Below are 27,318 nucleotides of genomic sequence, written 5' to 3' on the forward strand. Positions count from 1 at the left end.
TGTCAGCACATGCTTTTTTTCCTTGGTTGAGTGATTTGCTTTTTTCCTAATTTTCCTTTCTTTATTTCGTTAGGTTTGAAGCGGATTAAACGGAAGCTAGCGTAAGTACAAACTTTAATCTGCATCAATGCGTCAATAATTTTTATTCATAAATGTGAAACGGCTCCCACACCAACCGCACAAGTGGGCGTTTAGGGGGAAGAACGGTGGGGAAAAATCCGATAACTCAAAACATAACCGTTGCGCTTGCACTACGTCAGTGATGTAGAGATGTTGCGAAGCACATCACTACATCGAATAAAACAGTTTCGGTCGTTTTCCGCGTGTGCATACAGTTGTCCCACACCGCAAGGGTGCTTGCAAAACAATGAGGGCGAACCATTTCGCTCGCAGGTGACACCCGACAGCGCAACCAGAATTTGCGTTTACCCACGTCGTGCCATCTCGTGGGAGCCGCATTGCCAACGTCTGCTGCTTAATACCAGCGCCGGTAGATGCCGCTACCTAACCAACGTGCTGGATCATGCAGCCGTGGGCCCTGACGACCAAGGCTCGCCGCTTTGCTCGATCTGGAAGTCGGTGATTCGAGAGGACGTGTTAAGATACACAATAAGCGTGGTCTAAGTGCCCATAGGGCTCTGGTGCATGTCGGGTACAGTATGATTTAAAGTTCGTTAACTTTCGCAAAAGTACTGACATGGCAAATTGCTAATTATTGTATTTTAATTGCTTGAGCTTCTGAACGCATTCGCTGTGATAAATAAAGCATGGAATAATAAATGATCTCAATATGACTGACAGACTTTTTTTACTACTTCAACACTGCTCCTAAGCGATCACTACTCTTTTTTCTTACATAACCACCATGAAATTCCAAACTTGGAATATTCATCCCTAGTCGCCGATATACTGCGTCTTCTTGCAAAAGAGTAATTAACTAAAATAAAAGAATACGAAAAATCTTAACACCCTGATGTCTGTTGCAAAGAAGATAACCTAAACATAGTCATTATAAAACCCTTCCCTTCCGCACCCTATATGAACACCCGTTTTTGTAAACTACTTGTGTACACTCAACATTTGTTCACGAGTTGCTTCACTATATCTTATAAGTACAAAAATGAAAAACCAAGCCGCTGCTATTGCATATACTCACGGACCCTACGCTATGCAACGAGGGAAAGAATTAAGCTTAGAACGACAGCAAGCTTAGCTAGTTGGTGAGGATTCATTATGCAAAAAGGTGAGGTGTGCAGACAGGACACAAGAGAAGAGAAGTGGATAACACGAACGCCAAATAAGGAGTACCAAGGGGCAAAATTTTTTTTATGAACTACAACAACGCATAATGCTGCTATTGTATTTGCCTGTTTAATACTTGTGCCTAATAAAAGCAGGCTTGGTTATATTCTTTTTGCAGTAATTCCGACCTTGTTCGGCAAGTCGCGCAGCAAAGCGCTCCGCTCGACTGAACGAGGTATCGCAGAGCTAAAAAATTCGCTGAAGGCTTAGCTTGGTTAAGCCTGGAAGATTGCGAAAGCAATACCCTTGGCTGCGCCTTGGTTCGGCTGATGGTGTGGACATAGTTGCCCTTTGTTAAACTTACGGCTATACATCATCCGACATAGTGCAAGGCAGCGCGCCGACCACTGCGAGGAGCCGAGCTGTAGCGCCATTTATCCTCCTAGCGTGACGTCACACCAGTGAGCGCCCTCTCTCGGTAGCGCCGTAGCAGCGGCGCGCAAGGCTTCGCCTCCACCATCGATGCCGCGAGCTGGGGCCCCGTCTCTCGGTCTGGCGTGACGTCACACAGTCACGTGACGCGCAGCTGTGTAAGGAAGCGCCACGACCACCGATGGGCCGAAAGTGCGAGCAGTATTGCTTTCGCAATAAAACTTGGAGGACACTTGAGCTTCGCCGTTAAGAGTGGAATGCGACAGCACTGAAATACCCCTGACTGCTTCTCACAGTTCCTGACATCTGCAGCTTTGCATTGTTTACCGGGAAGCGCTGATGGCGAACGCTATGCACGAAGGCGAACTTTCTGCTAGAAACGCTGCCTCTTAGGTGGGCCGATCTCGGAGGCAGTGCACAGCCACCCAAAAAAGGTGCATCATTTTCAGGCATCTGCTATTGTTTCGCATTTTAATGTTTAAGTCTGAGAAGATTTAGTATAAGAAGCATGCGCTGTCGGTGTTTTGTTTCGTGATACTCGTTTGTGGGCTGTCATGCTCAAAATTCTGAGGAATACCTTTCTCAAGAATGAAAGACAAGGTATGAACACCTTTAGTGATAGAACGGTGTGGCAATATAAGCCGCATATACCGCATGTTTTATAGCAAAGCGTGGCATATTCATATACCTAAATATATACGGCATTTTCGCTCACGGACAGCTCCACCGATGCCGACACCAACACTGCATTTTCTAAAAATTTAATTATGGGGTTTTACGTGCCAAAACCACTTTCTGATTATGAGGCACGCCGTAATGGAGGACTCCGGAAATTTTGACCACCTAGGGTTCTTTAACGTGCGCCTAAATCTAAGTACACAGGTATTTTCGCATTTCGCCCCCACCGAAATGCGGCCGCCGTGGCAGGGATTCGATCCCGCGACCTCATGCTCAGCAGCCCAACACCATAGCCACTGAGCAACCATGGCGGGTAACACTGCATTTTCTACGACACTGGGCCCTAATTGCTTTTGTGTTAAAGCGCTGCCTTTCCTGCGACGCTCCGTTCCCCTCTCCACTCGCAGACCCTTACCGCTGGCACGTAAACCCACTCTGCTATAACGCTCTGATAACAAGCGAGGAGACCACGAAACCAGAGGTGCAACACTGTGGAAACTACGCAGGAAGTCCGGTCACCTAATTTTATCACTCCGCGCGTTCCCGTCTCTGCTTTCGTGCAGTTTCGTGGGTGCTGTGCAACGAACGCCACATTGTAGAGCGAAGCTCTATATGGCTAGCCAATTCGTCCGTCCGTCTGTTTGTATGTCACCTGTACGCTGAAAACTCATCCGGCGCAACCCCATGCGCATGCGCGAAAAAGAAAGAGAACGAGAGCTGCGCGATTGGCTGCGCCAGTAGTGACGTTGTTGCTCTCCGTCGTAGCCGAGCGCGCACGCAACAGTTTCTCTCCACCTCTGAAATGGCTAGGTCACCCGTTATACGTATTCCTGAGGAGCAGGCAGCTTTCGATCAGCAACGCCGCGAGCAGAACCGGGTACGAGCTCGTCCACACCGAGCCGATGCTGCAGCCCGGGCACAAGAACATGCTCGTGCAGTCGAGTGCAAGCAGCAATTGCGTACCGAGGATCGGGCAGCCTACCAAGCCATCGTTTATTGAACAGCCGGGATTAACTCACTGATAAAAATGGGAGCCGCACGTTTCAGTTTCACTGGTTAATCATCTGTGCTGAGTGCTTGGGCGGTAATTTTTCGTCAAGGAAACCACATAGTTTTTAAAAAGTCACTGTTGACTAGACGTTGAACAGGTCCATGTCAAGTCTGGGCTGACACTATCTCATGGATATATCTATTCACGTACGGTTCTTAGGCAGACTCCCCTTTTATCGAGCAAGGAAGGGTGAATAGATTCTCTTTGTTTCTATCAGTCGTGTGTAGACACAGTTACGATCATCTGCGATCATGTACACCATAAAAAGATCGGTTAGACATTCATTTAAAAAAAGTTGGCCATCAGGAGAACTTATGTCAGCGAACAAAACGCAGTCGTAAGCGAACAAAACGCAGTCGTCAGTGAATGAACGGCATTGGACTGAAGGAAGGATAACTTCAAGATCATCTGCAATCTTGTACACCATGAAAACACATCTAATAGATGTTTATTTATACAAGATTGCCCATCTGGGGAAATGATGTCAGGGAACAAAACACTGTCGTCTGCGAAGAAACGACATTGGACTGAAGGATGCATAACTTCGATATGTTTCGTGATTATTAAAAACCGCAGGGGCCCGATTATGGCGGCTTGGTGCACTGCGGAATGCCCTGCTCTATTATGACGCCCATCCGTCCACACGCACGTGCGTACTGCGAGCAATCACTAAGGTACGAGCCAAGCCACCGGACACTTTCATCGCTGTTAAGAGTTATCTTTATATTGTGAGAAAGTTTCGAGTGGGACACGCGATCGAATGCTTTGGCGAAGTCCAAAGGCACGAAATTGATTTGCCCGGATTTATCAAATATTCGAACTAATTCATGGACGACGTGCGTTAGCGGCGTGACAGTGGACATGCCACGCCTGAAGTCCTGGGCTGTTTGCGAAAAAAAGAAAAACTCTCTTTTCGGAGAAGACAACAGCATACTTGAAAGGAATATGCTCTAGTGCTTTGCTACTAGAGCACAGGAGAGGAACTGGCCTGTAATTGAGGGCGTCCAAATTGCTACCTTATTTGTGAATGGGCACAACCCTTGCAATTTTCCAATAATTAGGGATATCACCAGAGGCAAGGCTATGCATAAAAATTATGTACAAAAATTATGAACACCATTCTGCATATCTGCGCAGGAAGCGATTTTGTATTTTCATCGGGTCCATTCGACGTTTTAGCGTCAGCCCACAAGAGGAAATCGAAGATCCCTTTCTTAATTATTATAAGGCCAGGAAGGTTGAAACTGCGCTCGACAGTCTTCGCTAGTTGAGAGATGTCTTTCGTGTAGACATTCAAAAAGAAATCATCAAACGCGTCAGCGATGGTTCGTCTTCCTTAGATAACGAGATCGTTGTACCAAATCGCTTCAATAGGTTCACGCTTTTTAGGTATGGGAAACCAAAACACCGATTTTTTTTCAAATAAGACAGGATTGTAACGTTAAAGAGACTAAAACGCGTTACATCGACATGGGCGTTACATCCGGCGTTAGTAAAGATTACACACTACCGTCAGTAACACCGGATGTCTTCGTAGCATATGGCATGGAAGCACCTTGCCCGTGAATCCTATCCGTGCAACCACTACTCAAGGCATTTTTTATGCGAAACGTCAAACGGCTCATTAAGCGAAAGAGCCGGCGTCTGTAACAGCGAAACGGCACCTAAATTCTCATTTGTTGTACGCCACGTCACAAGCCCGCCTCGGCGGAGTTCCCATTGGCTGCGACGCCACGGTACGAGCGCACCTCGACGGAGGAAAGCGAGTGGAAGGAGACACCTGCTAGCGCAGTAGCGCGCCACGTGTATCGTGAGGGGAAAGGTATCGCCGCCACGTCACGTCACCCTCTCTCTGGGAAGCTTGCGTTATCCGAGCATTTCTTGACCGCGCAAGCTCTCGCCGGCGTTCTAAGTGCATCTCGGTAAGGCCAAATCAAAACGCGCCAAGCGTATCAACGCGTTCGCTTGCCCGCAAGGAGTTCATGAATTGAAGGACCACTCAGCGGGGTTCAATTGGGCATTAATGTTTTATGCGTTGCATATTGCAATCACTCAGTTCAGCCCTTGGGCGCGGCCGGGCAGCCACCATTGACCTTGAGCGCAACCACGTGACGTGACGTCACGACAGCCGGAGGAAAAGATGGGCCCCAACTCGCGCAATATGCGACGCATTCTTGGCTTAACCAAGCTAAGCCTGGCCATTTTTTTGCATTCACAACTTATTGAAAGTGCTTAGGTGTCCTCGGATTCTTTTTTAATTGAAATTCCTTCGGCATTATATTGTCAATAAGTCATCTCTATATAAGTATACACTTATTCATCAGTGTCGTTTAATTACGCATCTATGAATACAGACGGGCTTTAAGAAATGTACATTCAATTTTACTTTCCTAAGAAATTGGTTATTGTTTTCACTATAATCAGTGATTGACACAATGGGGGATCAAGAGTTCGACGAAAACTCGTCTGGTCGGGATTGCTTATAGTCGAGGGTAAAACGGACGCCGACCAAAAACATTAACTGAAAAGAAACAAATACATTTAGGCTCCCTTACGGAGGCCTTGCTCACAATGAAAGTAAACGAAAGGGGGGAAGCTGATTATGTACTTGCGAATAGGTGGCGTAAACAGAGGGCATAGACGGAAGGAAGGCTGCCGTTACTGCGGTTCAGTGTAATATCAGTAGTTTGGATTAGTAATGACTTGTGATGCAGACGTCTTGCCGAAATGTCTTGGTTTCTTTTCTTTTAATGCTTTCGTCGACGTCTGTTTTACCCTTGGCTACAATGTGGACACCTAGTTTAATAGCATACTTTTGCACCATGCTCGAAGTTTCATTAATTATAATGCACGTTAATATTGTTACGAATTATGTTTATTTACAGGGTGAAACGAGGTCCGAGATGGAAGCTACAGGCCAGGCCCAGCCGGCGCAGAGTAGCCCCGAGATCACGCGCGCCCACTACTTCTTCTCTCTCTGCCTCAGTCGCGCAGTGCTGCGATAATATGATACCGGAAGTCACAGAAGGTGTGACCTTGTGAGAAAGTCGACACAGCAAAGCAAGCATACCAATGGAATTTGGCGCTGTAGTTCAGAAGGTTTGAGGAGAGAACAAGCTTTGAAACATATAGTTGTGCTCTGCATGAGTTGTGCTAATGGACGTGCCGCGCGGGCGCTGAAACTTTGTTTACTTAATTTCTTTGAGCTCTAACCGAAGACAAAGAAAGGGGCAAAGGAACGAGCCACGTGTTGAGACAACAACAACAACGTCCACTGTAGAGCATCTACGATGCGAACCTTCAAAATTATTCGTTTAAATTCGAGTACATCGCAGGAAGACGCTCAAAGTACAAGTCAATGCACTCCCGTCTGGTGACACGGCAAGTGCATGGCAAGTACAGTGTAGTAGAAGCCACTCAGCACTGCCGTTGAGGTAAGATATATTACTAGCTATATACCTGATGTTCTGTAGTATGTTGCTCATTTCGCAAGATTATTAATACTTTACCTAGCGGCCAATTTCCATAAATAATGAACATTTTCAATTTACCAAAAGAAATGCATGTAATATCGTAAGACACAAAAATCGACGCAGAACGCATTTGTTTTCGTAAATATACCGATATTTTATTTATTCTGAAGGGAAGTTGCACGCCTGTAAAAGAATGCGGAGCATGAAGCGTCTCATACGCTAAATCTTAAGTCCTTGCATAAACTATAGCCCCGAAAGAAAGGCTCTTCGACAATCAAAGACAAATATGAATTCAAGCTTGGAGAAAGATGGCGTGTGATGCTCATGCAGAGTTTCGTCCTCTGTAGAGAAGACGGTTATATTGGCACTCATCAGCAGATGTAAACATTTAACGAAAAATGCATATCTGCTGCTTCACTATCGCTCTTGATGACAAGTTCACAGCAGTTCAGTGCGTCTTCTTATCAATCAGAAGTATTTAGAAGCAAGCCTAATTTTGGCGTGGATTTCTAAACCCACAGTCACCATCCCACTGACCACTCGGTGATATCGACGACGACGACACGTTGAGTCTATTTTTCCAGTTTCCAGCACGTTTTCTCACTTTACAACCACAAAAACAGACATCTGCTGCCATCTATCAACACATGATGAAGCTAAAGTAACAATATACGAAGGCAAAGTACTGTTAACTTAGGCCAGTTGGTATATGTTGAATTTAAGCAAGACAGCATGGCGAGGGTTTTGTTCGTCCCGTTTCTTGCGCTGTTATCCTATTGAAATATTAACGCGAGGACAGCCTAGGTTCCGTGTAGAACAATATATGTCTCGGTATGGAGATGCCCATCCTGTATCAAGGCGGAGTGTTTCGAACAGTGCGAAGCCCGCAATAAATAAATAAATAAATAAATAAATAAATAAATAAATAAATAAATAAATAAATAAATAAGAACTGAATGCTCAGTTTTATATAACTCCTCGTATTAATGATACGTGCTCATTGAACCATCTTAAACGTACTGCATCCAAGACGAAAAAGAAAAGAACGCACATTTTGTATATATTTCAAACACAATTCAACCATAATGACATAATGCATGAGACTTGGATATACAGTTTTAGAAATCTTATTTGTGATTCACACGCAACGGCGTTAGTAGTATACTTGAGCCACGTGAGAAGTGTATACGGCCAAGGATAACGAGCAGTTATTGAAAGCTTGGCGCTCGAAGTAGTCTGGCTAGTTCTTCCGAAGCCACAATCACCTTCGTTGGCGGTTTTTATCTTGTTTTGCTTCCCAGGTGTCTTCGACGCTTCGCATGACGGCTTCTGCGGCGTTAGGAGATGTGTGGTTTCCTTGTCGTCAGGTTCGTGCATTCAAGTGACATCCTTTGCTCTTCTCTTATCATCTCGAGAGCGGCACTACTCGAATGGTCGGCACAGATCGCCCTCGCTATCGAAGAGAAAGGAGCCGCCGGCGTTGAGATTCGGACGAATTTATCTGCACCGCCGGTTTTATGGTGACAGTTACTGCAAGATCTGACAGTCATGGCGGACATACGCGCTAGCGTCGAAGTGGCGTGAACTTCCTTAGGTGTCTCACCATCACGGCAGGCATTCAAGACAGCCTATGACTTCCAATGGGTCAGTCCTTTGAGATCAGTCGGTAGTTTGTACCATAACTTCGGCGCCATCTTCAAGTATGAACATGACCCATAATTCCATTGTAATGTTCGGTGCTGTTGATGTGTAGATCGCCACACGTAATCGCTGTTTTAGTAAGCTAGGCTTACTACGAACTGCTTTTGCAGGACTGCTACTTAGAAACGTTATCCAGGTTTCACTCTCCACGTGCTGTCTTGACTTTGGCGTACGCCAGTAAGTGAATCGCGTGTAAATGCTCAGGGGTAGATAACGCGTAACCTGAAATGTAGGTAGCGGCATAATGTACTTGAGTATGGCATATAACTTCGATAAGGTAAAATATCCCACTAGCGGTAAAAATATTCACCCGAGTTCAGTCCACTAGCGGTCCAATATTCACCTAAGTGCAGTCGGCGTCACCGTCGTGTAGAGCGCAGTAACGGCGGCCACCATGCCGGTACGGAGGCAGCCAGTGACCTCTAACGGTAGCTGCTGGGCTCGAGATAAGAATTGCCTGGCACGCGCGGCCGACGCAGCTAATCTCGGGCCCAGCCACTACCCTCAGACGCCGCTCGCTGGCTGCGGAGTAAGTGGCGGTTGGAAGACTGGTGGAAGAAAAGAAGGGCAACGATAGAAAACGGAGACGTACAAAAGCAAAGTTCTCAATAGGTGGTCAGAAAATTTGGTTGTGGGAGTTCATATCGGTTTTTATCTCTCTATATTTTTTAACCTAGGTAGGACATGGTCAGTATTATAGCAAGAGCTTGGTGGCGCACCCCACCACCCCTTTTCAAAGGAGACGCTCATAACATCCATCATCCACCCATCACTCCGGCGGCCGCCGTTTCCGCGATCTACACCAGGGTGACGCCGACTGCAGACACCACCACCATTACCACCACCACCGCTACACTCTCTGGGATAAAATCTACGCACCACATACACTGCAGTTTCCAATAATCTTTGCATCATAGATAAAGTAAAGCACTATTCGTTAAGACACGGGATATATGATTACATGACGTTTACCGTAGGATACATTTCACTTGCAAGAAAAGATTGCGCGTAAGCGCCGTTAAACGTTTGTTTTTGCTAAAAAAAGAAACAGGTAAACTTGGTGACGTGAGTGCAAAGGAGGTACATGTGGCCCAACTATACTGATGCTTATAACAACATCGAGACTTGCAGTGTTCAACCGCGGTCGAAATAGGAACGCCTGAAGTTGGAGCATGCATGTCGAAACGCTCGCTCAGCGTGAGAAATCCCTCGTTGGAACAATGGCGATGATATACGTGTCCCGGTATAAAACATTCAAGCAAGTGTATCGTAAATTTCGTACCCAGAAATAAAAAAAAATTATGAGGTTTTACGTGCCAAAACCACTTTCTGATTATGAGGCACGCCGTAGTGGAGGACTCCGGAAATTTCGACCACCTGAGGTTCTTTAACGTGCTCCTAAATCTAAGTACATGGGTGTTTTAGCATTTTGCCCCCATCGAAATGCGCAATTGTACAGGACGTGGAAAGCAAAACCCGCCGTAATAGCTTTGTGACTATGCTGTTGGGCTGTCAAGCACAAGGTGACAGGATCGGATCACGGCTATGGCGGCCGCATTTAGATGGGGGTGATATGCGAAAACACCCGTGTACTTAGATTTACGAGCACATTAATGAACCCCTGGTAGTCCAAATTTCTGGAGTCCCTCACTACGGTGCGCCTCATAATCAGATCGTGGTTTTGGCAAGTAAAACCCCACATTTTTTTATGGCAAGCAAATACAAGATTACTATGTTCCTGTATATTTTAATCAGCTGTCTCCAAGTGCCTTGCGGGCTAAAACAAAATATGAATTGGACAAGCTTCTGAGCTGCCACTTAAAATGTGCCTCCGGTAATTACTCTCTCCTTTCTAGTGCTTGTTTGCTTTTGGTTAGAGATAATTTAACTAAATGGAAATTAAAATGACGTGAAATGTATGTCAATTAAAATTATTACGCTTCAGATGCCTTCCAGGCCCTGCTACGCAAGCTATATGTGACATTAAGAGGCCTTATTTGTCCACTGTATCCTTGTAACTTTCAGCAATAAAGTAATATTATTATTACGGAAGGATAAAAGAAGAGAACGGAATAAGAAGATCGCGAGACGCTGGCTGCTGCGTGTTGTTGCTGGTCGGTCATCTTAACTACAATGATTCTGCTTGTACTTATATTGCAAATGCAGTCTGTCTATAGACCGTTCTATCAGCGAGGAGGAACGTAGGTCTGACTTTTTTAGAGGCTGCTAAGATCGAAAAATTCTGCTTTCTAAATATTCACATGCTTTTGGAAGCAACCACTGCAGATCATACACTACTGTGGGTTAGCTTAGCGTTGCGCCATAAAAACTGGTCCTTAAAAATCGGTTGTCAGTTACTTTAATAGAGTTCAAGGCTACTCATAAAATAATAACACATTGCACGTGTGTTATGTATCGACAATGTTCAGTCTTGACTCGCCTCCTATTTTGATCGCGGGCAGAGCTGTTGCATCGCCTCTAGGTCAGTCGCCGTTCAATAATGAGGCTATTTCTAAGTTGAAAGCTTGGTAACGACACACGAAGAGGTTTTATAATCCCAAAAACGTAGTGGCACCTCTCAGGAAAACGCGAAAACTTGCCACTCTTTGTCAAAAGTATATTTGCATTGCGCCTTCTAAGCGCAAACCCACTTACCAGCATTGCGCCGGACGACGTACGGCGCTGTGATCTCATAATGGCACCGCCTTCAGTAAAATGGTCTATAGACCGTTTTATCGACGAGGAGGAGCGTAGCCTCGAATCAGCTCACAGCCCCGCTCTCCTTCTTGCACTGGTATGTGCGGATTCCGTTTTCCCCCAGCGGCAGTTTGGAAAGGTAGCGGTTTAATTGCGAATTAGTTCGATTCTAACGTGTTCTGACTGAAATTTCTGCGGTCAGATGACTCAAGGTCTACGGGATACCACTCTGCTGTATTCGGTTGCAAAAATAACTTTCCGAAGGAAGCGTGAACTGCATCTTTAGCTCCGGCGACTTCGTGGACATCTCCACTGCGATAGCAGAGAAGCGTCCACTTTGTATTGCCAGCATAAACAAATACGACTTAATGCCATTGCGTGTACGCTCGGACGGTTTTATTCCCCGTTAGCGAATGGCGACGAACTCGGAATTCGGCACCCATGATCAAACTAGGATACGAAAGAAAGGTGCGTATTCCGAGTCGCTCCAATATGGCGCGTGGATGAATTATTTCTTCGTGCACGAACATCAAACTTATCCTGCTCAAACGTGTTCTAAGATTATCATGCTTTTCAGCCAACGTTCTGGTAGAAGTTCACCGAGGTCGCATTATGAAAACAGTACGTGCAGACTAAGAAATGGGCGTGTGTTCTTTTCCATTCTGCAACCAAAGCCATGCCTGCAGTGTGCCGGCCGGCCCTAGTTCAAATGGGCTCTCCCGTGCTTCCGAATCTCACCAGCAAATTGTCAACGCCGCTCACCGCGCGCTGTATTACTGATGAAAATAAAGTTGCCGTTGCAAAGAGTAGCTATTCGTCTTTCAACTATCTAGAGCAGGCGAGGTGCCCTTGCACACACAAGCACCATTCGAGACTTAAGAGTGTGCATAATAATTCAACGCGTCGCGTGCGTCTGGTTGATCATGGCATATTCACGGCAGATCATTTTGTACAAGTTAACAGCTCTTTCGACCGAATTATCTTACGGTTCTTTACTTTGTAATGGTTGATGTCCGATACTCAGGTAAAAATGTTTAGAAACTCGTTCTGTGGAAATTATAGGAGCACGGAAGCTGTCTCCTCGGAGCTTCGCAGTTATCTGGATTGGGCTGTAAGCTCGTGTGACACACCGCATGACACACGGACACACCTCTGCTTGTTTTCACCTGAGTGATACCTAAACGAAGTTCAAGACTAGACATATAATATTAACACGTTAGATGTATGCGTTACGTATCGACAATGTTCAGACTTGCCTCCTATTTCGATCGTGGACAGAGCTGCGGGAGTGCCTCTAGGCCCGCCACCGTTCTATATTGCGGCTATATCGAAGCTAAAGCCTTAGCGACGAAATTCTAAGAAGTTTCCCAATCCAAAAAAGTTGTTGACACCTTTCGGGAAAGCGCGAAAACTTGCCACTCGTCATAAACAGCACGTTCGCCATCCACCCTCCAGCGCGATCCCGCATACCACGGCATGTCGCCGGACGATAGAGGCGGCTGTGATCGAAAAATGGCAGCGCCCACAATAAAACGGTCTATACTCCCACCATCCCCGTAACATATTGGTGGAGGTGCGGGGATGTTGTATTGTTATTACTGAATTATTCTCATAATTGTCATCAAAATTAATATAACGAAGCTATAGGTACAAGGACTGTGTACCGAATAAAGTAGAGGGATAAAAACTGTAGGCTAAGTTTTGGATGTTTCGGTGACGATCGCCTAACACAACAAAAAGAAGCGCCTCGAAAAAAACGAATGGACCAAATTGATGGGGGCGGTGGACGTAGAGATATGCCTTTTAGAGAATTTAATAATTTATTGTCTAATTTATAACTTCTGAGTGCAGTATTAGACACTACCATTTGCGAAGATGCTTCTGCTTAGTTTTATGGTGCTTCTGAGGAGACATATGATGACGATCCGACGAGGCAAATGTGTACGCTTTAGATAATTAGTGTGCCCCAGCAGACCTTACAACTTGAACGGCCGTTGTCACAGCAGGCTTTCATGAAGCCTGTTTTCAATTTACGGAAGCGAGTCGTGAGATCGCTGGAGTAAGACGGTGCTGACACCCAAAGAGATAATTTTCACCATCTTCCTTCTTCACGCCATGCAACTACAAATGAGCAGGTCGGCCTTTACGCAAATGCAAGCACTGATAACAGGTGCTTGTACAGCATGAGTCTCCGCGATAAGAATGAGAGACGCTATCTATCCGCAAACAAATCATATACGTTATCAGCAGCTCCCAGAGAGAACCTTTGACGACACCTAACATCTGGATCAGTGTATTTGCCGACAGAGGAAGGGATGCGGCCACGTGCAGGAGGGTTACAAAGAGGTAAACGTTTTTATGTGCCCCCCCCCTCCCCCCCCCTGTTCTATTCTTTATAGCGAGGTGCGCAGCACGTTTTGCAGCATTTTATACTTTTGGCACTATGCTTATACTTGCATGGTATTGTGAACCAAAGAACAACTACTAACCCTGCAAAGAACTTTATTATACCGTATCGACGGCTGTTACTTTGGTGTCAAGGCTTCTAGAGTACGTTGTAGGGTGTTACGACGCTTTGGTGTTTTCAGGTAAGGAGAGAATCCTAGAAAGTTAGGGCATCCAATACTTTTGTAGGTGTACATCGTGATCAAATTAAAGACAAGTGCGTGACTAGGCTAAGTATGAAACGGTTCACTGAGAAAATATCGTGGTGAAAGATAGCTTCTTATGTCCGAAAGCATGCCTCCAGCAAAAGAATAGCATCAGTTTTGAATGACAGGCATGGCAAGCTTGGTCATCTTGCCAATGACAGCGTGAATAAATTAATGCAATAAACCCTTTGCTTTGTTACCACTCCTTTAATCAACAGGAAGTAACGTCACAGCATAAATGATGGAGGTGCATTTCAGGGTTAACGTGTGCCAGTGTTCCCGTTGTACGTTCGCTGCGGATAGCTTCATCGGTCACTGCGACAAAGATAGACTTATCACTTTCTGCGTACTCGTTTCTCAAGTGTCTGCAAACCTTAGAGACAAATGCGTCCCAGAACTTGACCCAATGAACCAAATGCTTGTCCAAAAGGGATGTTGCCATCAGTACGAGAGGAGAAATTTGATTCTCTGCAAAGGTATTCAATGAGTCATGCCATTGGCGCAACTGCTACAAACATTGAAACTTTGAAGCTAATACACAAGCTAATACACTTTGAAGATAAATACACAAGCATTAAAGCGGGCATGCGAGTCTCTTATCAGTGTTTAAGAGATGGGTCCGCAATACACCTTGAAAACGGCGTCAAATCAAAACAACTTTAGAAGCAGTACAGAGCTCTAATATATTTTTTTTTCTTCAGCAATGAACAGGCTTCCTACAGTGGCGCTCCTGGCCGTGATCGTGATCTCGGCAGCGTCGTCGCACGTCGTCAACACCACTTGCGGATTGGTGCGCGGCATTCCAATTTCCGTGAAAGACAAGACGGCGTTCGGTTTTCTCGGCATTCCGTACGCTCAGCCACCGACGGGCGAACTTCGATTCCGAAAGCCTGTGCCAGCTTTGCCTTGGAAAGATGTGTGGGACGCGACGACAATGCCTTATTCGTGCATGCAACTCGAGAATGTGTTTCTCAGCGCCGGCTTCGAGGACGAGAGCCGGCACAGCGAAGACTGCCTCTACCTCAACCTGTGGACTCCTCGAACAGACTCCTCTAGGAGGCCTGTAATGGTATGGCTGCACGGTGGTGCATTCATAATGGGATCGGCCAGCCATAGTTACAACAATGGCTCCGTGATTGCCGCCCTGGGTGACGTGGTAGTGGTCGCGATGAACTACCGGCTCGGCGCATTCGGCTTCTTCACTGCAGACACAGAGGACGCCCCTGGCAATATGGCTCTCCACGACCAGCTGCTCGCGTTGCGTTGGGTGCACGACAACATTCGCAACTTCGGTGGTGATCCCGACCAAGTGACTCTCTTCGGAGTCAGCGCTGGAGCCATCTCGGCCAACCTGCACCTCCTGTCTCCCCTGAGCCGTGGGCTGTTCAAGCGGGCCATCCTGCAGAGTGGGAGCCTCTACTCCGCCACCTTCATGAGCACCACGGAGGAAGCCATACGGGTCTCGAACGACTTCGCCAGCACCCTCGGCTGCGCGAACAGCATAGACGAGGACCTACTCTCTCGCCCGGAATTAGTGGTACGATGCCTGCGGTCCAAGAGCGCCGATGAGATCCTGCGCGCGCACATCGCCTTCTCGCGAGGCAAGATCATCAGCATGAGGCCCGTGCATGGCGATGAATTCATGCCCAAATCCCACTTGGTGCAGATCGAAAGGGGCCAGTTCCAAGACGGCGAGCTCCTGATCGGAACCAACGCAGACGAAGGATCGCTCTTCCTCTTTCTCGGCTTTCCGCACCTCTATCCTCTCAAGACGACGCAACCTGTCTCGCGGGAGGACACGCAGAAAGTGGCCCGAGTCCTGCTGCACGCTTTGCACACGCCGGTGCCTGACGACTTATTCGACGTGTACTTAGACGCTCAAGATGGCGCCGATGCAATTAGCGAGGACGAGCTTCTGCGTGGGCGGCTAATTGATATTGTGGGCGACCTGTTCTTCATCTGCCCGTCGGTGCACTTCGCCCACACGTACGCGAGGCACGGTAACCCAGTGTTCTACTACTCCTTCGAGCACCGCACCGAGGCCAGCATCTGGGGCCCCTGGATGGGCGTTCCGCATAGCGACGAAGTGCAGTACGTCTTCGGCATGCCCTTCAGGCTGCCCGCGCACTACACGGAGGAGGAGGCACGATTCTCCGAGAACATCATCGACATGTGGGTCACCTTCGCCAAGACAGGGTGAGTGCGTCTGGAAAATCTTTACGCTCGATCCCTACGAGCGAAGTAGCCCTTGCTGATAGAAACGTCCTGCTTTCACTCACACCTCGCGCATAGTAATGAGAGACATTGTAACAAACCGTAATTAGGAAATTGTAAAACATCTCTGGAAGGTTCCTTGCCCGTGGCTGCACGTTCAGTAGACAAAAAAAAAAGACTAATCCGCAGAACAGTAATTTGTTCTTTGTGGACCCTATACCCTTTTTCCCAGTTACTCTTTTCTGGCTTGCCAATTGCTGTCAAATGGCCAATTTAATGTACAGGTAACAAATTTAGTCCTTTCACTCGTGTCATGCTCCAGGCGATTAGGCATTCTCCTCTAAGTGGTCGGTGCTGCTCTCTTTCTCCACGCGCCTCACAATTTATTCAATGTAAGGGATGCATTCACGCCATGAGCACTTCGCCAGCGGAACGCTTCCGTCTCCTCCAGCGAACTCTTATTTTATTCTTTGTCAGTTTCTTTACGGTAGCATTCAATGGCTCTACTCTTGTACTCATGATTACCTGGTGTCTCGGCTTCTTCATCGAAGGCAGCGAACAGACACAATGTAAACAGCGCGTGGCCATGCGCAACAGGATGTGGGTTAGACAGCGCGCCCTCTAGACTCTGTGGTATGAAGCGTTGTATGCAGAAGGCAAAAAAAAAAGCATCAGCACCAACAGAAAAAAAAATAGAAATACAATCTTACCTCGCTTTTGTTGGCTTCTTCATGCTTGCCCGTTTCCTCGTTATCGGTGGTATCGGGGACCCCTCCTTCCCGCGCTCGCGTCGTCATTCTCGTGACATCACACTGTGCCCGTTGACAAGGATGGCGTCCTTCGTTGTGCCGCTTTTCAGGAACCCAAGCACTCAAGACACGCGCTGGGACGAGTTTCAAAGGAGCAACGGCACATATCTGTCTCTGCGGCCCCGGCGACACACGACGGGCTCGCAGCTGCGCCGAGACCAGTGCCAGTACTGGAAGCGGCACTTGAAGTACCCGCAGCTAGACTCCGCCGGTGCACGAGCTCTCGAGAACTATCCGGGAAAAGTGATGTGGTTTGTCGACAGCGTCGTGTCGAAGATAAGCAAATTCTGGATGAGGGTGAAATCGTACAGCAATAAGTTTCTATGACGGACCATGCGGACGCCGGTGAGCGGTGTCTTTCTGCCAACAGAATAAAAAATTCCATAGATGTAAAGCCCATTGATAGACCCTGAAAGACTGATTGACTGATAGATTTAACGTCCCAAGGCAACGCTGTGGGCCCGAGGTACGCCGTATTGTAGGCGTCCAGATTAACTTTGACTTCAGGTGGTTATTTAAGGGCTACGTAAAGTACACGGGCAGATTTTATTTCGCCCCCATCATAATATGGCTGCCGTGGCAGGGTATCGAACCAACGACTTCGGGCTCAGAAGTAGAACGCTACAGCCACTACGTAACCACGATGGCAGTTCCATAGATAAACCAAGGAAACTGCAGGGTACTATATTGGGTGCATTGAGAAGCGCTTGCATATGAAGACGCCCGATTACATGGTGGCACAAATATTTTAGCGTATTAATTTTTTTATAACCCTTAGTTTCGCGCCTGAAAATTTCGCAGTTAGCCTGGCAGGCTTCTGTGAGGAAATATATTCTGTGGTTCCAAAAAGTAGTCCGTTCGTAAGCTTATGCATGAACGACAACTTAAGTACATGATTATTTAGATGGGACTAGAGGAACTGTTACAGCGAGTGTTTGATACAATTATTTTGACAAGTCTCATAGTTGTGTCACAAGGTTCTCAGCCGTGTTATGATACCTCCGAGAGGGAGGATTCCTAAGAATCTATAGGCGGTAAAAGTGCTGTGGTCTCCAGGCGACTTCTAAAACAGATTTAGACGACACAAGAACCGAGAGCCTAACGCCCTTTTGCATAACCACGATTCTTACCTGTCTTTATGTTGGCTTTAGGGGATTCCTGTGCTTTTCTGTAACTTGTCTCGGAATGAAAAATTGAAAAGGGCTTCTGAACAAGAACGCCCATGTTGGCGCCGCATGTTTGTCTTTGCTTTCCGATCTTTAAATAAAAATCTATTGCGTAGGCCATAAATACATTACTTCTAGAATTGACAAAGACGGGTTTCTTGCAAGTAAAACTTCCAAGTTTGAAACATGCGTGCACATGTATTAAAGCGGTCCCAGCGTTGTCTGTCCATGGTACCACGTCTCTTGGGTATTTAGGATTCAAAGTTTGGAGCATTTGTGCCATGAAAATGTTGGAAACACTTAGAGAACGTCGCTGCCTAACAGTGCAAGGTTACAAACCACACTAATACATTAAATACCGCGATCAAGCAGCAGCCGATGCCGTATTTCCGTGCCCAAATTTTCTTCTTTGTTGCCAACACACACACACACACACACACACACACACACACACACACACACACACACACACACACACATATATATATATATATATATATATATATATATATATATATATATCTGACGAAGGCCGTGCCACGGCCGAAACGTTACAAACATTAAAGATGCAATTTTCGTAAGTGTGCACCTTCGTTTCTAAATCTACTTATGCACCGGACCTACAGAACTTCTCATTGAATTATATATATATATATATATATTGTTACGGTGAAGTGAAGGAAGACGTTGAGTTGGACTAGAGAAAGACGAAGTCTGGCGGTTGCCTGAACGCCATATCCATCATTTGTAAATATAAGTTATTTTACACTCGTGGGCCTGCTTTCTTCCCGCAACATTTTGGTGGAAGGTGCGGGGTACCACCACGGAACTTCGCAGCGGACGTCATCTACCTGCTGCCACAATGGCAAATCAACCGACACAAGCGACAACGCCTCGGCAGCCCGTGCCCACGGTCATCCTCACTCACCCACGGGACCCGGGAACATTTTGTGGCACGGACAACGTCGACGTCGAGGACTGGCTTACGATGTACGAGCGAGTGTGCGACAACAACAGGTGGGATCCTACAATGATGCTTGCAAACGTAATATTTTATCTGAAGGGAACTGCGAAGCAATGGTATGACACACATGAAGCTGACCTAACGAGCTGGGATGTTTGCAAAGAAAAAATGCGAGACCTGTTCGGCAGACCTGTCGGTCGTCAGCTGGCAGCTAAAAAAGAACTTGCGTGCCGCGCTCAGACGTCCACAGAATCCTATGTCGTGTACATACAGGATGTGCTGGCCCTCTGTCGCAAGGCTGATGACAACATGACCGAGGCAGACAAGATTGGCCATATATTGAAAGGTATTGCAGACGATGCCTTCAATCTCTTGATGTGTAAGGATTGTGCCACTGTGGATGCAATTATTAAGGAGTGCCGGCGCTTCGAACAAGCGAAGGGTCGCCGCGTCACTCAAACTTTCGACCGGTTGCCCAATACCGCCGCGACATCTTCTTGCGAAGACCCGCCGCGGTTCGTTCAGCCCGCAGGACCGGAAGAAATAACGCGCATCGTTCGCCGTGAGCTTGAGGCCATGGCCCCGGCTCCCGTTCGTTCAGACTGTCGGGAAAGCGTACCCGCTATCTCCCTTATACAAGCGGTCGTTCGGGAGGAAATAGCAAGTTTGGGCATTCCATCTCTCTGCTCAGTCCGCCATACCAACACCTACCAAATTTCTCCGACCGCTCGCTCCCGGACGCAAAGCTTTCCACCACTCCGTCGCAACCCAGCTGAATGGCGCACAGCGGATGATAAACCCATCTGTTTTAATTGTTCCGGTATTGGACACATCGCCCGTCATTGCCGCAACCACTGGTCGTCGCCTCCTCAGTGGTCGTCTCCGAGTCACTACAGCCAAGTACCCGACAATCGCACTTTCTCGCCCTATACGCCGACTAGGAACATCAACGCCGACAGTGCTCCATCAAGATCCAGCCGATCCCCGTCTCCGCAAGGTCGTAGGTCCCGTTCGCCTCTCGTTCACCGCTCTTCGTCCCCTTCTGCAACCGGTCGCTTCGCTTCGGGAAACTAGGCGGTGCAGCTCCCGGAGGTGAAGCTGCAACTCCGACCCGGCCCACAAATCCTCTATTGACCCTGCCTACATGTGGAAACCTGCTGGACATTGAAGTCGATGGCGTTCCTGTTAGATCTCTCGTTGATACAGGAGCGCAGCTTTCAGTTATGAGCGCTGCTCTCCGCCGCCGGCTCAAAAAGGTTCTGACCCCCGCCGTACCGTGCACCGTGCGAGTCGCCGATGGGAGTACGTCACCTGTCCTTGGAATGTGCACAGCACGTGTGACCATTGGGGGCCATTATGCCGTTGTTCTATTTATCGTCCTTGAACACTGCCCACACGACCTAATTCTCGGCCTCGACTTCCTTTCGAAACACTCTGCCCAAATTGACTGCTCCGCAGGTGTTGTACAGTTGGACCTGCCGCTTCCTGCCGACGCAACCACTTGTGCTCCACACCGCTTATGTGCTGCTGAATTTGCAAGGCTGTCTCCACAGGCTGCTACAAATGTCCTGCTGACGCCCTGTCCTCCCGTACCTGATGGCGAGTACGTCCTGTCGCCGCTTACTGACGTGGTTTTGTCGCGTAATATTGCCCTACCGAGCACCTTAATTCGGATCCGCGAAAACTGCGCTCGCGTGCCCATCCTCAATTTTGGGTTCTCGTCACATGTTTTGCCACACGGTATCGCCATAGCGCATATCACTCCTTTGGAAGAATTTCAGATTTCTTTTTTGACCTCCGAATCCTTCCTCAGTACGAACGGACCTTTGTCATCCACTCCTTCGTACTCGACGCCTGCGGACGATGTTTCTAAGATGATCGCCCCCGACCTTCCTTCCGAGCAAACAACAGCTCTTCGTCATCTCCTGTCATCTTATCGGGACATCTTTGATTTGGACGACCGTCCACTTGGCCAGACATCTGTTGTCACGCATCGCATCAACACCGGTGACGCCAGCCCCATTCATAGGCGGCCATATCGTGTCTCGGCAACAGAAAGGGCCATCATACAGAAAGAAGTAGACAGGATGATGGACAAGGACATCATTGAACCCTCCAGTAGCCCGTGGGCATCACCGGTTGTCTTAGTAAAGAAAAAAGATAACTCGTGGCGCTTCTGCGTTGACTACCGTCACCTCAACCGGATAACAAAGAAGGATGTTTATCCCTTGCCTCGCATTGATGACGCTCTTGACTGCCTTCACGGATCCCAATACTTTTCATCAATTGACCTCCGCTCCGGCTACTGGCAGATTAGCGTCGATGAGATGGACCGCGAGAAAACCGCCTTTGTCACACCGGACGGTCTGTACCAATTTAAAGTCATGCCCTTTGGATTATGCAATGCGCCAGCTACATTCGAGCGCATGATGGACTCTCTCTTGCGCGGCTTGAAGTGGTCTACATGCCTGTGTTACCTCGACGATGTGATTGTGTTTTCGCCGAACTTTGAGAGCCACCTGCGGCGCCTCACAACCATACTCTCCGTGTTTCGCAGGGCTGGCCTTCAGCTAAACTCCTCCAAGTGCCATTTCGGTCGCCGTGAAATTAACATGCTTGGTCATCTCGTCAACGCCGCCGGAATCCAACCTGATCCACAGAAAGTTCACGCCGTGCGAAATTTTCCTGTACCTTGTTCAACGAACGATGTCCGTAGTTTTCTGGGCTTATGCTCTTATTTTCGGCGATTTGTGAAAAATTTTGCGGACATCGCTCACCCTCTCACTGACCTTCTTAAGAAAGACGCCTCTTTCTCTTGGGGACCGCTACAGGAGAAAGCCTTCTCTACCCTGATTGAGCGGCTTACCACTTCCCCGATTCTCTCCCACTTTGACCCTTCTGCGCCCACTGAAGTACGAACTGACGCGAGTGGTCATGGCATCGGCGCTGTCCTCGCTCAGCGTCAACAGGGCCAAGACCGTGTCATCGCTTACGCTAGCCGCCGCCTTTCCACGCCCGAGCGAAATTACTCCATTACTGAGAGAGAATGTCTCGCGCTCGTATGGGCGGTCGCGAAATTTCGCCCGTACCTTTTCGGTCGGAGCTTCTGCGTTGTCACCGACCATCACGCCCTCTGCTGGCTCTCCTCTTTGAAGGACCCAACTGGACGACTTGCACGTTGGGCATTGCGCCTACAAGAATATACATTTTCTATTATATATAAGTCAGGACGCCTGCATAAAGACGCTGACTGCCTGTCCCGCAATCCCGTGGATCAACCGGACGATACCGATGCAGACTCGGACATCAGTATTCTGTCCCTCTCCGGCTTCCTCCACATTGGCGACGAGCAGCGCAAGGATCCTGTTCTTCGAACACTTATGGACCGCCTAAGCTCCTCGCCCAATGACTCGTCCCTTCGGATGTTCACCTTGCGCGATGGAACTTTATACCGTCGTAGCGTTCGTCCTGACGGCCCGGAGCTCCTCCTAGTCGTCCCCAAGCACCTTCGACTCACCGTGCTCCAGCAACTTCATGACGCTCCTACTGCTGGACATCTGGGCGTCACTCGTACTTACGACCACCTGCGGCGCCGCTTCTTCTGGCCTGGCATTTATCGCTCTGTGCGTCGTTATGTCGCTTCTTGCGACCTGTGTCAGCGCCGGAAGACGCCTGCTATGCCTCCCGCTGGTTTGCTTCAACCCATTGATATACCTACAGAGCCCTTCTTCCGTGTGGGCCTCGACCTCCTTGGTCCGTTTCCAATTTCCATCAAAGGAAACAAATGGATTGCTGTAGCAACCGATTATGCCACTAGATATGCCATCGCACGAGCCCTGCCAACCAGCTGCGCTACAGATGTCGCCGACTTCTTACTAAAAGACGTCATCCTGCACCACGGCGCCCCTCGCCAGTTGCTGACGGATCGCGGCCGCTACTTTCTATCGAAGGTCGTTGATGATCTGCTCCGCTCCTGTTCTACAGAACATCGGATTGCTACCGCGTACCACCCTCAAACGAACGGCCTCACCGAGCGACTCAACCGCACACTCACTGAAATGCTCGCCATGTACGTCTCCAACGATCACCGCGACTGGGACGTCGCTTTACCATACGTCACTTTCGCATACAACTCGTCCCGTCACGACACTGCCGGATTTTCACCATTTTTCCTTTTGTACGGCCGCGACCCCACCTTGCCTTTTGACACATTGCTACCTTCCGCAGTACAGTCACCCAGCACTGCTTACGCTCGCGAGGCTATTGACTTAGCCGCCCAGGCCCGAGATGTCGCCCGTCATCGCCTCACAGTCTCGCAAGCTTCTCAAAAGCGACGCTACGACCTTCGGCACCGAGACCACCATTTTTCACCTGGTTCCCTTGTCCTTCTCTGGACGCCTTCACGTCGTGTCGGCTTGTCGGAAAAATTACTGTCCCGTTTTTCTGGTCCGTACCAGATCTTACGCCAACTGTCCGACGTGACCTACGAGATCGCCCCACTCGGTCAGCCTTCCGTGCCTCCCAACTTAACCAGTGATGTTGTTCACGTCACCAGGCTCAAGCCCTATGTCCCCCCAATAAGTGAGGCTGTTTAACTTGCACCGGGACGGAGCTCCCCCACCGGGAGGGTGATGTTACGGTGAAGTGAAGGAAGACGTTGAGTTGGACTAGAGAAAGACGAAGTCTGGCGGTTGCCTGAACGCCATATCCATCATTTGTAAATATAAGTTATTTTACACTCGTGGGCCTGCTTTCTTCCCGCAACAATATATATATATATATATATATATATATATATATATTTCGCCTTACAATATTTTCGGCCATATTTTCGCCTTACAATTGCGAGTGAATACCTTTGCCGGACTTAAAATAAAGTTGTTTCCATCCATACTGCAGGTCCAAGTGTGTGCATTCACCAATGAAGCGACCTTAGTAAATTACTGTGCGAGCAACATTTTCTTAGTGCCCTTAAGAATGTATTTGTGTTGTTTTCAAGCTGCCTATCTTAACCATTGGTTTTTTAACATACAAGCTGAAGCAAGCATAATCCCTGGAGATGTATAAGCAGCGAGCACTCCCATCAATATATACATCAAGGTCTGCCCACTTAGCTACGCTATTGTAATATCAGCTTAAGGGTCACAGAATCCGTTATTCGTATCAAGAAAAGAGACAAGTGAATGAAATATTGCTCCCGAAGTGTATCGGTTTAGCGCTTTAACAAAACTGCAGTCTCTTCCACTATGTTTTACGTGATCGTAGCAAAATTTGCAGTGAAACTATCTAAATATGTTCACCATCGGTGTCGCTTTATCATCATGACTGCTCGCACAGTAGTACACTGCGATAACTCGTACGTACGAGTCTTGACCAGTCATCTCCCAAGTCAAGAAAATACGCATTTTCTGACACGAAATCTTCGAGTGAGGCAACATCAGAAGTGTAAATGTGACAGTTAATTGTTCCGACCTCACTCGTGCTCGTAACTACTAATAACGAATTCATATCGAAGCTAAACAACTGTTTTTAGAAGCTGAACTGCCTAATCTGAAAAATAAAAATAAAACCCGCGAACGCTCAAAACCGCACAACACGTGAACTCGTGTTTGGCCTTATTGGTATTGCACGTTACGCTGATATGTAATAGCGTTGGAGAATATTTCTTCAGGTGTACAAAGCAATGCTTTGCTTCAAATGTGCGATATGTTATTATACAGTCAATAGAAGTAGCACAGCCCTTCACTGTGTTCACTAAGGCATTCTGTTGCACTCTGAAGGCTCCGTATGGCGTCCTGTGGCGACGGTGCCGGTAGCCCCATCTTTTTGACGCTCTCTAAATTGTAAACAAAACATTGTTTACAGCTCTCGCTGTAAACAATGTATGTAAAGGTGGGAACGTTAATCATAAGTAGTTTTGGTAGGTACCCTGCGCGATGGGAAAGTGCAAGTGTATAGAGCAAGAAAAAAAGGGGGTGCAAAGGACGCCAGAACCAATCTAGCTAGGGGTAGCATGACCTGTTTTCATAGTCTATTATATAGGCTAGGCCATAGGAACTCGATCAGTGGAAATATACAGTTCGACGCCTCTGCAGCTAATGCCTCTACAGCGAAACAATCTATATAACAAAGGAATGATTCAGTCTAGACCACATATCTTTCATATGTATTGTGAACGCACCTACAACGAAGACCACAACGAAAAGGTTGTATGTACAACGAAGAAATTTATGCATCTTCGATGTTTGATGCGTTTATTTACAACGAGCACCACGTAGTGGTGCTGCTAGCGGCTGGCCTCCGCAGACGTCGCCAAGGTGCACTTTGCGCTAGCGCTAACGGCAGCCCTAGCAATGCACTTGACGGGTGTACCGATGTCATAAGTATGGTCCTGCTGCACTGCTCCAACAATTGCTCAACTCGTTCACTGCTTCTTTTAACGCACCAGTGGGTGTGACAGCTGAGGAGCACGTCGCAGTTGATGACGACGTGATTATGTGCTAGTAACTGACGACCGACGACGCCTTCCAATGCATCTAGGGTGTAAAGGAATGAACGCAACAGTGATGAAGATCTTGTAAAGGAAACCATTTCGATGGCAAGGGGTGTGATAGCAGCATTCGTGGTACCTGCGTTTCGCAGCAGAGCGTGCTGCCAACTTTGGTGCAATAGGGTTGGCTTCAGTTGCGCATTCTGTCAGACGAAGTGTGAAAAAAAAAAGAAAAATAGCGACTGATTTCATTGTCTCTTGAACTCATGTTATATTAAATTTTTGTTGTTGTTGAACGTGCTTAGCCTCTCCGATTGGGAACAGCACGAGGTGCGACCTTTACCACGAAGTGAACTGTGCAACGAAGAATTTTCGATGTCTCAAACACTTTGTTATAAATATGCTTGACTCTAAACCGGCCACTATGAGTTCCCTTGGCAGATCCGACCTAGACGTTGTCCGTCTAGAAGCTCTGCCCAGAACCTCTGCACTTGACCTAAAGGTGTTTTGTGGAGACCAGAGTGACGCGAAAAGTGCTTGAAAGACTGCACCAATCGTTCGCGTACGGAGCTTTCCAGAGTGCGACCGCACGCTTTGCCATTGCGGGCAATGGCAGCGCCACTGTCGACAAAGCGAGTGGAGCAACCAAGAGGAGGCAGCCGCCAAAGAAGCAAACACTATGCTTCGGCTGCGATCTGGTTTCTGCAACTTCAACAACAGCAGCGACCGGCGATGGCGGTAGCAGGCGGGCGCACTTTTCTCGCTCTTAGCCGCAGCGCCGAACGTGATCGCCCTGCCGATACCTCGCCCCTGGAGAGTTCCAGAGCACGTGAAGCGTCTTGCTAAAGGCCGCCTCTTCCTTCTGGTGCACGGCCAGCGCCCATTAAAGAGTCTTCAAAGCGGCGCCGGTTTGCTTCACTTACACACCTTACGCTTACTGCGTATTTCGTACCCCCAGCGCTCCCCGTTCCCCTCTATTTCACGCTGCTTCTTTTTTCCCTTTTTCTTTCTTTTTTTCTTTTTCCAGGCACGGCCTTGAATAATGTCGGAGCAACGAAGTTGTAAGGAATGTAGTCTAACACGAGTTGCACGTAACAAATTTGCGACTACATCTAAAATAAAAAAAAAATTATGGGGTTTTACGTGCCAAAACCACTTTCTGATTATGAGGCACGCCGTAGTGGAGGACTCCGGAAATTTTGACCACCTGGGGTTCTTTAGCGTGCACCTAAATCTAAGTACACGGGCGTTTTCGCATTTCGCCCCCATCGAAATGCGGCCGCCGTGGCCGGGATTCGATCCCGCTACCTCGTGCTCAGCAGCCTAACACCATAGCATCTAAAAATCACGGGTGCCATATTGTCACGCGGCTCCGACGGCGCTCAGGCAAGCAGACGAGTTAAACATGTTGGGCGAGCCTGTGCTAGCTGTGCCCTCTAAACTAAGATACAGCTCGCCTGCGGTAATAGAATCAATCTGATATGTGAATTACGGTCAGGGGTCTTGGACTCCAATGACGGCCGCTTGTGTCTGGCCGTTTTTGCATGCGTGCGTCATCGAACCTTCCGTTTGCGATCGTGGCGACGAGGTCGAATCCATGTCGATTCTGTGGTACGACGGGAGCATGCCGCAGTAATTTGTTGGCGCGCCTACAAATTAATAAACGATAGGCACGGCTTTCAGTAAAGCCCTACTATGGCGCTCTAGAATTATGCAAAATCTCATATCCCAATCGCGCTCTCTGAAGGAT

The 27,318-nt window shown here is 47.9% G+C and overlaps 2 protein-coding genes across 7 annotated transcripts in view; one reads left to right on the forward strand and one right to left on the reverse strand.

The window, feature by feature from the left end:
- Window positions 1–17,363, forward strand: part of LOC135911411 (acetylcholinesterase-1-like) — a 35,912-nt gene extending 18,549 nt beyond the window's left edge. The window contains exons 2-7 of one of the 6 annotated variants that reach the window (XM_065443684.2): window positions 74–101; window positions 394–652; window positions 6,289–6,837; window positions 8,178–8,243; window positions 14,627–16,121; window positions 16,999–17,363. In XM_065443684.2, the coding sequence (XP_065299756.1) occupies window positions 14,629–16,121; window positions 16,999–17,275 (1,770 nt within the window). In that variant the 5' untranslated portion in view covers window positions 74–101; window positions 394–652; window positions 6,289–6,837; window positions 8,178–8,243; window positions 14,627–14,628 and the 3' untranslated portion in view covers window positions 17,276–17,363. The other 5 variants (XM_065443685.2, XM_065443686.2, XM_065443683.1 and 2 more) reach the window with 5 other exon arrangements.
- The window catches only part of LOC135911412 (beta-1,3-galactosyltransferase 5-like), a 302,140-nt gene that overhangs the window by 16,867 nt on the left and 257,955 nt on the right, over window positions 1–27,318 (reverse strand). The window lies entirely within an intron of this gene.

The sequence above is a fragment of the Dermacentor albipictus genome, chromosome 4 (assembly GCF_038994185.2).
Source record: "Dermacentor albipictus isolate Rhodes 1998 colony chromosome 4, USDA_Dalb.pri_finalv2, whole genome shotgun sequence".
NCBI lineage: Eukaryota > Metazoa > Arthropoda > Arachnida > Ixodida > Ixodidae > Dermacentor > Dermacentor albipictus.